At 42.3% G+C, this 12,808-nt stretch overlaps 1 protein-coding gene across 2 annotated transcripts in view; it reads left to right on the top strand.

Moving 5' to 3' along the window:
- The window catches only part of LOC126473603 (RNA-binding protein 34), an 89,350-nt gene extending 77,404 nt beyond the window's left edge, over positions 1-11,946 (top strand). For both annotated transcript variants that reach the window (XM_050100765.1, XM_050100766.1), the window contains exons 5-6: positions 8,622-8,954; positions 11,775-11,946. In XM_050100765.1, the coding sequence (XP_049956722.1) occupies positions 8,622-8,954; positions 11,775-11,885 (444 nt within the window). In that variant the 3' untranslated portion in view covers positions 11,886-11,946. The remainder of the gene's footprint in view (positions 1-8,621; positions 8,955-11,774) is intronic.
- The last annotated feature ends 862 nt before the right edge of the window (positions 11,947-12,808 follow it).

Below are 12,808 nucleotides of genomic sequence, written 5' to 3'. Positions count from 1 at the left end.
AGTGACCACATTCAGAAACTTAGTAAACTTGGATCAGACTTGTGATAGTTACTTTTGAAAGGTCTCAATCCAACTAATATTAAAGCTGAGTTAGATTCTGATCTGGGGAGAGTCTGCTCTTTTGTTCACAGAAGTAAATTGTTGGGTGGCATAGTTCAAGCGAGGCCTTACAAACTGCCAAGACGAACTTAGCAATGGTCAGTCAGATGAGATAACCACACCAGAAATTTCCTTGGGGTGGAAAAGCTTCTGTCCACAAATCAGCACAGTTTTATAAACTCGGCTTGCCCTTTTCCTGCATGATACCGTGTGAAATGGATGAAAGGCAACAAGCAGATTCCGCACTCCTAGACTTCCAAAAGCGCATTGCACACGGTGTCCCACTGTTGACTGTTACCAGAGGTACATGCGTATGGAATAGGTTCCCAGATAAGTGAGTGGCTTGAAGACATAACCCAATGTGTTGTCGTCAGCAGCGAGGGTTCATCAGAGACGAGGTTATCGTCAGGAGTGCGCCAGGGAAATGTTGAAAGACCACTATTACTTTCTATGTCATAAATGAGCTGGCAGACAGAATGAGCACAAACCTGTGGTTGTTTGCTGATGGTGCTGGGATATATGGGGAGGTGTTGAAGGTTAGTGGCTATAAGAGGGTACAAAATGACTTGCACAAAATTTCTTGTTGGTGTGATGAATGGCACCTAGCTCTAAATGTATAAACTCGTAAATTAATGCAGGTGTGTTGGAAAATGCTTGACACAGTCGGGTCAGTTAAATATGTAGGTAATGTAGCAGAGCAGTAGAAATGGAACGAATATGTGAGGATTGTAGCAGTGAAAGTAAGCGGTTGACTTCAGTTTATTGGGAGAATTTTGTAATGTGTGGTTCATTTGTAAAGGAAACTGCTTGTTTATAGTAGAGCAACCCATTCTTGTGTACTGCAAGTGTGTTTGTGATCCACATCAGGTCAGATTAAAGGAAGATATCGAAGCAGTTCAGAGGCGGGCTGCCTGATTTGTTACCAGTAGGTTTTAATATCACACAAGTATTATGAAGATGCTTCAGGAACTCGAATGGGGAATCTTGGAGAAGGCAATGCTCCTTTTGAGGAACAGCATAGATAAAACTTGGAGAAAGGCATTTGAAGCTGACTGCAGAACATTTCATGCAAGGACCCTGAATATAATAGAAATTAGGGCTCCTACAGAGGCATACAGCCCCCCAGGGGGTCCACAACTCCTTTGTGGATACGTGTGTAATGAGCACGGGACCCCGAGCTAATGTGGCCCTCCTTCCTTTCCAGGCTGCATACCTCCCATTTCCGCATCCTTCCCTATCCCCCCCATCTTCGCCCCCCCTACCCCCCCCCCCCCCCTCTCTTCTTTCCTTTCCCTTTCTTTGTTTTTTCCTTTCTCTTTTTTTCTCCCTGTGCATGTCTGAAGGCCTACCCACGCACTTTCATGCGTAGCCAGTGACAGGGTAACGCGTAATTCCCAGTCCCGGGTAGACAGGTAGGACACATACGTACCCCCTGGTAACGGCCAGGCCCAGGGAGGGGTGATTACCCGAGCTGATACCTTCCAAAAGTGCTGATTGGTCCCTCCGTCCGTTTCCCGGGAGGTGTGACCTGAGGTGTGAACAATCACCTAAGGTGGGAATGCCCTCAGAGAGGGCCCCACAAGGGAGGAGCCGGTAATCATGGGGGGTTCTTCGGCAATGGTTTCTTCATCTTCCACTATGTCTGCTCACAAGCGTAAGTTCACTGAGCCTCAGCCACAGACGGTTCTTCCATCGCTGCCACAGTTCCCTGTTGTTTCCTGGTCTGACGAAGGTCACGACTTCTCCACGGTCAGCCCTTTCATTATTCAGAAAGGTGTCGACGCAATTGCAGGTCCTGTAAAGTCTTGTTCCAGATTACGGAATGACATCTTGTTGTTAGAAACAGTCAGTGCCCTCCAGGCACAAAAATTGCTGCGTGCTTCACTGCTCCACACCTTCCCTGTCCGGGTGGAAGCGCACCGCACTTTAAATTCCTCATGTTGAGTCATTTATACACGCTCCCTTGACGGATTGTCCGACGAGGAAATTCAACACTACCTGTCTGACCAGGGCGTAACGGCTGTTCATAGTCATGAAAAGGGTTGACACTAACGTCGTTCCAATCCATACTGTCTTCTTGACATTTGACAGAGTTCAACTCCCATTGAACATAAAAGCGAGCTATGAGATAATTTCCGTTCGCCCCTACGTCCCAACCCCTACGCGTTGCTATCGGTGTCAGCGGTTCAATCATACCAGCCAGTCCTGCTCCAACCCGGCCAAATGTGTTACGTGTGGCAAGGATGCCCATGAGGGTGCTTGTCCACCTCCATCCCCTCGTTGCATCAACTGTATGGGTGACCACGCTGAGATTGCCCCATTTTTAAAGACGAAAAGCTCATTTAGGAAATCAGAGTGAAGGAAAAGGTGTCGACCTTTGCTGCTTGAAAATCATTCGCCAGTCGAAAGCCCACTGTTCCTCAAACAGGAAAATACAGCACTGTCCTTGACTCTCCTCGGCCAACAAAGGAGGCGGCCACGCAGACTTGTGATCTCACCTTTAGTGACACGGTCATCAGATCGGCCAGCGCAAAGATCGCCCGTTCAACCTCCCCACTTTCGCCTGCTCACTCTATGTCTCACCCTTCATCGGGTTCTCGATCCCAAAAGTCAGACACCCGGACTTCCAAAAAAGAGCATACTCGTGAAGATTTTTTACGTATCCCAACTTCACAACCATCGGTTCCTCCTCCATCTAAACATCATGTTTCCAAGAAGGCTAATAAGAAACCCAGTTCCTCTCCTTCTCCACCACGGCGTATCTCATCTACGGCACCACCTGGCGGTAAATGCTCTCGGCCGTCTTCTGTGTCGCCGAGGCCCACTGCTGGCGGCCGATCAACCGGCCGATCGCTGGTGGCAGGAGCTGCTCCTGAACAACCTATGGATCAGGATCTTCTGCCTTCGGCTGAGTGCCGTTCCACACTGTCGGTCACAAGCTCTGAGCAGTCGTTGAGTTGACGGCAACCATGGTCACATTCTTCCATTTTCTGTCTACCCTATGTCCATTATCCATTGGAATATCTGCGGCATTCGAGCCAATCGGGATGAATTGTCGATCCTCTTACGATCCTACTCACCGGTCATCTTCTGTCTTCAGGAAACAAAGCTGCGTCCTCATGACTGCTTTGTTTTCCCCCATTTTCAGTCAGTCCGATTTGATCTCCCCTCTGTTGAAGGCACTCCAGCACATGGAGGACTTAAGATTCTTCTCCATGATACTCTCCATTATCACCCAATCCCCTTAAACACTTCCTTCCAAGCTGTCGCTGCCCGTCTTTTCCTTTCTGGATACACCTTCTCTCTTTGTACTGTATACATTCCATCGTCCACACCAATGGCACGAGCTGATCTCCATCATCTTGGTCAGCTTCCACCCCCCTATTTGCTGGTTGGGGACTTCAATGCCCACCACCCGCTTTGGGGATCTCCACATCCTTGTCTGCGTGGCGCACTATTGCTAGACATCTTCCACCTAGTGGATCTTGTTTGCCTCAACACTGGGGACCCTACATTTTGTCTGCCTCCACGACAAATTTCTCTCATTTGGACCTTTCGGTCGGTACAGTTCCGCCAGCTCGGCGCTTCGAATGGTTCGCCCTTGATGATACACACTTGAGTGACCACTTTCCATGTGTCCTTTGATTGCAGCCACAACTGCCATATATGCGCTCGAGAAGCTGGAAGTTTGCCCAAGCCGATTGGACACTTTTTTCGTCTCTAGCGACATTCGATGACTGTCACTTTCCTAGCGTCGACGATGAGGTCACTCATATTACAGACGTTATTCTTACAGCTGCGGAACGTTCAATACCTCGCACCTCCGAATTGCCCCGGCACCCCCCCAGTTCCTTGGTGGAACGAGGCATGCCGTGACGCAATATGTGAGCGGCGACGTGCTCTTCGTGTTTTCAGACACCATCCTACTTTGGCAAACTATATCCGTTATAAGCAGTTCCGTGCGCGGTGCCGTTGAGTCATCCGCAATAGCAAGAAGGCAAGCTGGGACTTCTTTACTAGCTCATTGAACACCTTCACTCCCTCCTCGGAAGTTTGGAGTCGGATTCGACGGTTATCGGGCGCGCCTAGTTTCTCCCCGGTCTCTAGGCTCACTGTCTCGCACGATACATTAGTGGACCCCGTCGCAATTTCTAACTCATTGCGTCAACACTTTGCTGAAATTTCGAGCTCTTCAAATCACCCGCCAGCATTTCTCCCGAAGAAACGTGCAGTGGAAGTGTGACCTCTTGCTTTCTCCTCTCAAAATTGCGAAAGCTACAATACTGTTTTCTCCATGCGGGAACTCCAACATGCACTCTCGTCTCGGTGGCATTCCTCTGGATCCCAGGACACGTTGGTATCTGTGGAAATGAGGTGGCCGATAAAGCGGCCAAGGCTGCAGTCTCTCTTCTTCGGCCAGCTATTCGCACGATTCCCTTCGCCGATCTATAGAGTTTTTTATGTCGTCGTGTTATTCTTTTATGGCATGCACATTGGTCGACACTTCCCCATAATAAATTGCGGGATGTGAAAGTTCTTCCCTGTGCTTGGACCTCTTCCTCCCAAACGTGCCGTCGGGAGGAGGTAATTTTAACTAGACTCCAGATAGGGCACTGTCTTTTTAGTCATCGACATCTTTTAAGCGGCGATCCTCCCCCACTCTGTCCCCACTGCTCTCAGCTGTGGACGGTAAGACACCTTTTACTTAAGTGCCCCCATTTTACTCCGTTATGCGCCCGTCCACAGCTGTCGTCTGATATATCGTCCATTTTAGCAGATGACAAGCGCTCAGCCGATCGCGTTCTCGAGTTTATTAGTGCCAGTGAGATGATGTCAGTCATTTGAAGCTCTTTTTGGGAACAACCAACCCCTTTCTGTAGTGGTTTTTTAAGCTTTCCTTCTGCTTTTAGTTTCTCCAATTTTTTGAGTTTCGTTCCCATTGCTGCTGGTTTCCATTTCCGTTTTTTCCCTTTTCTTAAGTCACAGACCGGGCGCTAATGACCATAGCAGTTTTGCGCCCTAAAACCAAAATTGTACGTTGGCTTGCGGATCGTATATGTAGATGTAGATATTGTGGAGAAAATTCACAAAATTGTATTGAATGACCATCAACTGAAGATATGCAAGCTAGCTTATGTTGTATGTATTTCAAGAATTGCTGTTCCATTGCATACTGATGGAAAATTTTAATCTGAGAAAGCATGGGTGCTGCATTTACTCGCAGTGGAACAAAAACAGCATTGTGAGGATGTTTCAGTCTGGTGTTTGATGTTCCACAGCAGTAAAGCCCAGTTTTTGCATCAGTTCATAACCCTGAATGAAACATGGCAGAGGAACAGTTGAAACAATCAGCTGGAAGGGGAGACTCAGCTCCAAAGAAGGCAAAAACATTCCATCTGCAGACAAGGTCAGCACATCAGGTTTTTTTGTGTGTGTGGTGTTATTTTCATTGATTATCTTCAAAAAGGAGGAGGAGTCAATGGCGAGTATTATGCGAACTTATTGCAGTTTTTGAGTTATGAAATCGAGCAAAAATGGCTTCATTTAGCGAAAAAGAAAGGTACGTTTGATCATGGTCCTGCACCAATTTACACATCCATTTCTGCCATGACCAATATCAAAGAGTTAAAAATTCGAATTGCTTCTTCATGCACTCTTTGCCAGATGTAGCCTCCTCTGGATATTTTTTTGTTCTCAAAACTTCAAGAAATGGCTTCCTCATAAAAGGTGGGCCAAAAATTAAGTGGTGGTATCTGCAGTTGAAGGCTGTTTTGCAGAGCTAGATGATTCTCACTATAGCACACTATCAAAGCTATTGAACATCGCTATATCAATCTGAAAGGAGACCCTGTAGAGAACTAAAGATGTTTCCTCTCAAAATTTGCATTTTGTTAGGTTGGGTATTTCTGAGGGTGTCCTCATGAAACATTGTAGGTGGCTGCTCTTTTCCTTTAAAAAAATGTTTCTTTGTCTTAACATTCTCTAGGTAAAAGATGAAATCTTTACGAATGATCTAGATGTAGTCATATGAAACTTGACTGTTTCAAAAGTCCCTTACCTCCATGTAATAAAAATTTTCAGGGGGAAAAAAAAAAAAAAAAAAAAAAAAAAAAAAAAAAAAAAAAAAAACCAACTGTCACTCAGTTGTTATATGGGTTTTATTGTTATTATGTATTTATTACAATTTTCTTTTATATTTTGGACTCATATTTACACTTCCCATAAATCACACCACAATATTTTTGTTTAAAATGAATATTGTCTTTAAATGTAACAGGTTTCGGAACTATAATCTGGATGTAAGTTTTTGGAAATGTTTTGGCATTAAAATGATGGGTACACATGAAAAATAAGAAAAGAAAGAATAACAGTGTTTAAGAAAGAATAACAGTGTTTACCTACTAATTAATATTTTTTGAACAATTGTTAACTTTGTATTAAAATAGCATATCATTATGAATCACTACTTTTTAAATCTGCTCTTAGCCTCATCAGGTAAATTTGACATCAGATTCTTCATCCAGTTCAGCTCCAGACTGCTGTTTGAAGACATCCTTGTAGAATGAAAGTTCATCAATGTCCATCCAACCTGGTCCATAGTGGTTCAGTAAAAGGACTGTTGCAGATTAACTATTTTTGTCATGAAACTTTCATTTATATTTGCTGATTTTTACTTCCTTTCTGCAGATACTATTACCACATCTGATATCAGTGTTATAACTTTGTTCCCATTGAGTAGTAATAGTGCTCTGATCTTTCTTTAAATAATGTACTTTTTGAAAGCTTAAACTGAAAGTGCCACGCAGAGGGAGGTTTCATGGCTACTTTAAGAGATGTCTTCCAGTCAACAACATGTACATCTGATCAAAGTTTGTAGTGTGTCTGTAAGTTTCTGGCAATGCCATAGTAGTTACTGGGGTTCAAGATAGAGCTCTTTGAAAGTAATTCCTTTTCAGTCGGACCAAATATGTGATCAGCAGGGATATATGAATGGCTGACAACTGAAAAAATAAGGTTGACATGTTTAATGTTTTGTGGACAATTCTGCATATGTCAATTATAACTCGATTTTTATTTTGCGCTCCATAACCAGAGGCTAGTAGCTTTAGTGTATGTATATTTTTTAGATTTTTATTGCACAGTCTATGAAAATTGAGGATGCATTTTGACATGAACCTTGTTAGAATTCATTTTCTAACCATGTATAGCAAAACACAACGTCCTGATCTGGGACAGGAGATCTAAATCTAATATTGTAATAATTATCAAATGCATTTTGTATAATTTGGAAATTGAAAGGTCTCTATGTAAATATTGCATGTGAATGTTTTTCCTCTGACAGTAATGTTTCTCAGTAGGTTTTAATGATTTCAGTAACATCTTTCACAGACCACCTCCTATCACCATAAGTGTGAGATTTTGTTACCATCTCTTCTGTCCATGGGAGTTACTCCAGTCTCCGGAAACTGTTTATACAGATTCTGAACACGATATTGCCCTACCCTAAGTGTTTAGTGAATACTTTTTTACAGACACTGTGTCACTGAAGCCACCCATTATGTAGCTTTGGAATGTTGTATTTAGTCTTTCTAATGACTTTCTCCACTTTACTGATTGTGTACTTAAGAATGAAATCATTCAGGGCCTGTCAGGTGTTGCATGAACTTCTATATCTTGCAAGGAAAGTTGCCCACATGCTTCCATAAGGCCGTTGTTGGAAATCCCTTGCTGGAATGTATGGTGATGTAAATGCAGTGGACATTAGATACTACAAATTTACTTGGCTATAAGAATGTTATTTCAGAAAGCAAGCAGAAGTATATTATAAATGGAAAATAATAAATAGCTTACCTCATTTTCTTTTCAACATTTTTGCCCAATGTTTCTTCATCTGCTGCTTTTGCACAATTCCACTACAGGAGCTTGTGCAATGAAATGGCTGGAAAATACTAAGGCTTACTTATCCATGATTTATGTAGTGTACTTCTTAAAATGAGGCCTACAATGTGTTAAGTTCAGCTAAGTGATCAGCTGTTACTCAATAATGTGTATTTATGCCAAGATTCAACTTAACAGATATACCAATATGAAAAATATAAAATACAGAAAAATAAACGAAATAGTTGCGTTAATCTCACAAGAGAAGTTAGTGTAATGTTTAAAATGTATTCTAAAAACAATTTGACAAGTGCACTGAAGTAACGGGTTTTAGAAATACATCTTTATTCAGATCATTAAATGTGAACTCATTATAACGGTTTTTAGATCCTGTTTTGTTGTCTTGAATTTATCGTCTACTGAAACTGTGGCAATCATGGATATAACAGTGTCTGTAACTTCAGACAACTTTATAGTTACTTTTATAACAGAAATAGCAGCTTCTGGTACTTGTGTTATGTTCTAAACTGTGCTGCTCAAAACATGCTCTTTTGACATATATAACGGTTATTATTGGGGGCGGCAAATTAACAGGTTTTGAAAATCAGTGACTCGTTTGAAAAATATCTCTTTCTTTTCTACAGAGTGCAGATGCAGTGGAACTGGCATTAAATCTTCATGGAACATCACTCAAAGACAGGCCACTACGTGTATCAAGAGTCATTCGAAAGAAGAAATTTGGAGTTAATAACCGCAGTAACAAAATGAACTGTCATTCTGCCAGAAAATCTGGACAAAATCCTCATTTCAAAGATATTGTCAGAATGAAAGCTGCAAAGAGGAAGGAGCACAGCAGTAAAGAAAGTAACATTCCAGACAGAAAATTTTCTGAACATACATCAGATAAAACAGTGAAACCAAAACAGAAAAGGTTGCCTTTCCAAGGGCAAAAGAGTCTTGATAGGAAGCAGAAGAAAGTAAGTTTTCCTGTTTTTGTGTGGTCGTAAAATGTACAGCTGCTATACTAAAATTCAGATCTTCACATCAATTTTTTATGTTAGATTTATTGCTGATGTGGTGGTACTTAAAGAAGCAGGTAAATGTAATCTGTAATACTTATTGTCTTACATTTTCTACTTTACCTTTCTCCTGTGTCTGATAGCACAGTCAAATAGGTATTATATATAATTACATAGGTTCCAGTTACATGCATACATGTTGTTTTTCTTAAAGTTATTATTCATATTAAACATCGTTGTCGCAGGTGAATACCCTTTAGACAATTCAGTTCTCTTTGTGCCCCATTGAATTTACTTAGTTGCCCCATAAGTAAACAAATTTACAGTACAGTGGGAATATGGGTAAAACTACCATTAATTAGTATTTCGGTATTAGGAAAAAGAATAGATTGCTACTCAACATATAGCAGCTGAGTCGCAGATAGGCACAACAAAAAGACTGTCAAACAGAAAGCTTTTGGCCATAAAGTCCTTCATCAAAATTGGACACCACACACATGCTCTCTCACCTGCAGTTGCAGTCCACACACATGACTACAGTCTCTGGGTGCCGAGGCCAGAGACATTACTCATGTGTGTGTTTTGCGTGCGTGCATGCGTGCGTTGTCATATTCCAATGAATGCCTTTTCAGGCGAAAGCATATGTTCGACAGTCTTTTGTTGTGCCTATCTGCATCTCAGCACCTCTGCTATATGGTGAGTTGCAGTCTATCCTTTCCATAATATTGTCATTGTTCTATCCTCGATGTTAGATTGTTTAATTAGTATTTCAAATTTGTTTAGGTTGTAGCTCTCATTATGCAGTACACAAATAACTATGAAATGCAGCAAGTACCTGTACATTATGAACTAAAAAATTCTTAAATTGTTGAGATTAATTCTTCCATGCTGATAAAAATGGGAAGGTGGGATATTTAGTGAAATGTACGTAAAGACCAACTGAGGTGGCATAGTGGTTAAGAATTTATGTTTAGAAGGAATGGGCTGCAAATTCCCACTGTTGGAGGCTCAGCATTTATTTGCTAGGTACTGGCTTGGCGACTCCAGGGCTCCTGGTAAGCACCACCAGTCCTCTGTCATTGTAAGCTCTGGGTATGCTTCAACAAGCACCATTCAGTGCAAAGGGGGGATCATTGTACTCCAGGCTGCTGTTGGGACCAAGATGGAATCCTCGAAATTTTCTCCCCCTCATCCCAGTGGAATGGGTAGATCACTCGTAACTATTAACACCAAATCTAACAAGAGGACTCCTGAAAGACACACCTTAATACATGCAGAAGGGCTTAAGAAGCTACATAGGTACATTAAAATCTGTCAAGTGATTGCACAATGGGACGTGATTGGCCAAAACCTCTAGTTTCTAACAGGCAATGAACCTGCAGAAAGCAAAAGGCCTTGGAGAATATACCACTGAAACTGAGCTGCACACCAACTTGACTACAGCAAAGGTGTTGACTTGTAGGAATCTGGTGGATATTCCCAAAGAAGAACTGAAAGCTGAATGGACCCAAGAAGGCAGTGTTGATCTGCAAGATATCATGAAAATGGTGAATGGCTTTCTTGTCAAATTGCTTTTTTTTTTTTAACTTCCAGAGCACGTCAAGGCAGGTTACCTTCGCCTCAGTGTGTGGCCTCTCCCAACACAATGTGCTGTTTTAAATGCCAGCACTTATGAGCACACTACTCTGAGGTATCACGGAGAAGCCACTTGTGGCAAATATGATAAGGAAACCTACAAAGGAGTCATTTATCTCCTCTAAAAGTGTAAACTTCTCTGGGGCTCGCTGTATTTGGATTATGGATTGCAGTGTTTGCCTTCAAGGAAGGAAAATACAAGAGATGAAAACAACAAAGCACATCCCATACAGTGAGCCCAAAAAATCTATAAGGTCACGCAACCGTCGGCCCCCTCCCCCCGCCACAGGCTACCTCCTCTGCTAAAGTTCTTCAACAGTGAGTTCAGAAGAACGATAGCATTCAAACGGAGGTTGCTAGTTCAAGCAGTAATACATGCGTATGTCAAAGCACGTGGGCCACTGCAGTTCTTTTGAAACCTATAACACTTTCATCACTGTGACAGAAAAATCAGGAAAAGCCATAGTTGCCGTTGTGGCAGGGCTCCCTGCCCCTCGAAAGGTTCAGTCTGGTCCACTATCCACCATGCCCACTACCACAACCACAGGTGTAAGAAGATTTATGTACACAGCTAAGGAAATGCTTTATCAGACCTTCTTAATAAAGGTCAGAATCATACCACGCAGACAAAAAAAACTGTTGGTGCCTGATAGACCTAGTTAGAAGACATATTGGAACAACTTCTTTCTAAATTTTGTAAGGTATTTCTACTATGAAACATACTACTATGTTATAACTGTATACTTTAAATTTTAAAAATATATGGCGAAAGAAAGGAGCCATGTGATATATCAGTACAGCGGTTGAAGGCAGCTGCTTCAGTAGCTAAACACCCCCCCCCCCCCCCCCCCCCCTTGCACGAGCACACACACACAAACACACAAACACACACAAACACACACAAACACACACACACACACACACACACACACACACACACACACACACACACACACACGTGTGCGTAAGGTTTACCATTGAGAATTTGAATTTGTTATCTGTTGCTGGCAGTCACTTCTACTGTGCCAGAGCTAGTATAGAAATTTTGGAATTTCAAGTCTTAAATTTTTATAGTGTAGTGCTTTGTTATAAATAGTGCTATTTGTCATCAATAACTTTACTATATCTTTTTTCTTTTTACAGAAACAGAAAATAAATAAAACTGAACAGAAGAAAAAGATTATAGCCCTGAAATTGAAGCATAAGGCCAAATCTGCAAATGAGAAGACCAAGAAAATAAAACATTCTGTTTAGTAGTGTAGTTTCGTGTATGTAATGTATAATACTGAATAAAGTTATGCTACTGTCAGAAAAAGTTTTATGTGTGACCTTTGTAGTTTACAATTGAAAATATAACACGGAAGCCTCTGCACCTTCATTGACTATGCAAAATATCATAGAACAACTTTATTTAGATCATGAGTTTTGGCATTTCTGATCCTGTCTTTCCCGACGGGGGGCGGGCTCTTTGGCTTCCACAGGCCACCAGCCTGTGCAGCGTTTCTCTTACATGCTGCATGTGTATCCTCTTGCTATTGTTTTGCCCTCCCTTGGGCAACATGTCTGGGATGTTTTCGGAATTGTGTTCTGTCTTTTCAGAAGCTGGTATCAGAACAGTCTCTCCAGTGTTTTTCTTTCCTTTTTTCTTTCTTCGTTCAACATCTATCATTTCTAGGCTTCGGCATTTGAGGGTCCACTTTTCTTTCTTTCTCCATGTGCACTCCGAAGGCCAGCACACACGTCTAACGTGTAACAGGTGACAGGGTAACGCATAATTCCCAGCCCCAGATTGACATGTATGGTTTGCGTGTACCCCCTGGTACAGGCCAGCGTGCTGATGACCGTGATGTCGAGTACCCCCTCAACCCAACTCATCATGGTACAGGCCAGGTCCATGGAGGGAGTGATAGCCTGAGCTGTTACCTTCCGAAATCACGTAAGGTGGGTGCGTGCCCTTCTGAATGGACCCCCCAGCTGGAAGGAGGGCGCTATTGGAGACGCTGGCAATCTGGGGGATTTCCAAGCCATGACATAATCATCTTCAGTCAGTCACTACTAAACATAAACAAAATGAGGCTAACAATTCAAAGACAGTTCCTCGTGGTTTCATGTACTGACGGAGGTCAGTCCTTTGCTACCGCAAGTCCGTTAATTATTCAGGAAGGTGTTGATGCAAT

The sequence above is a fragment of the Schistocerca serialis genome, chromosome 4 (genome assembly GCF_023864345.2).
Source record: "Schistocerca serialis cubense isolate TAMUIC-IGC-003099 chromosome 4, iqSchSeri2.2, whole genome shotgun sequence".
NCBI classification, from domain to species: domain Eukaryota; kingdom Metazoa; phylum Arthropoda; class Insecta; order Orthoptera; family Acrididae; genus Schistocerca; species Schistocerca serialis.
This window is presented reverse-complemented; position numbering and strand designations above follow the sequence as displayed.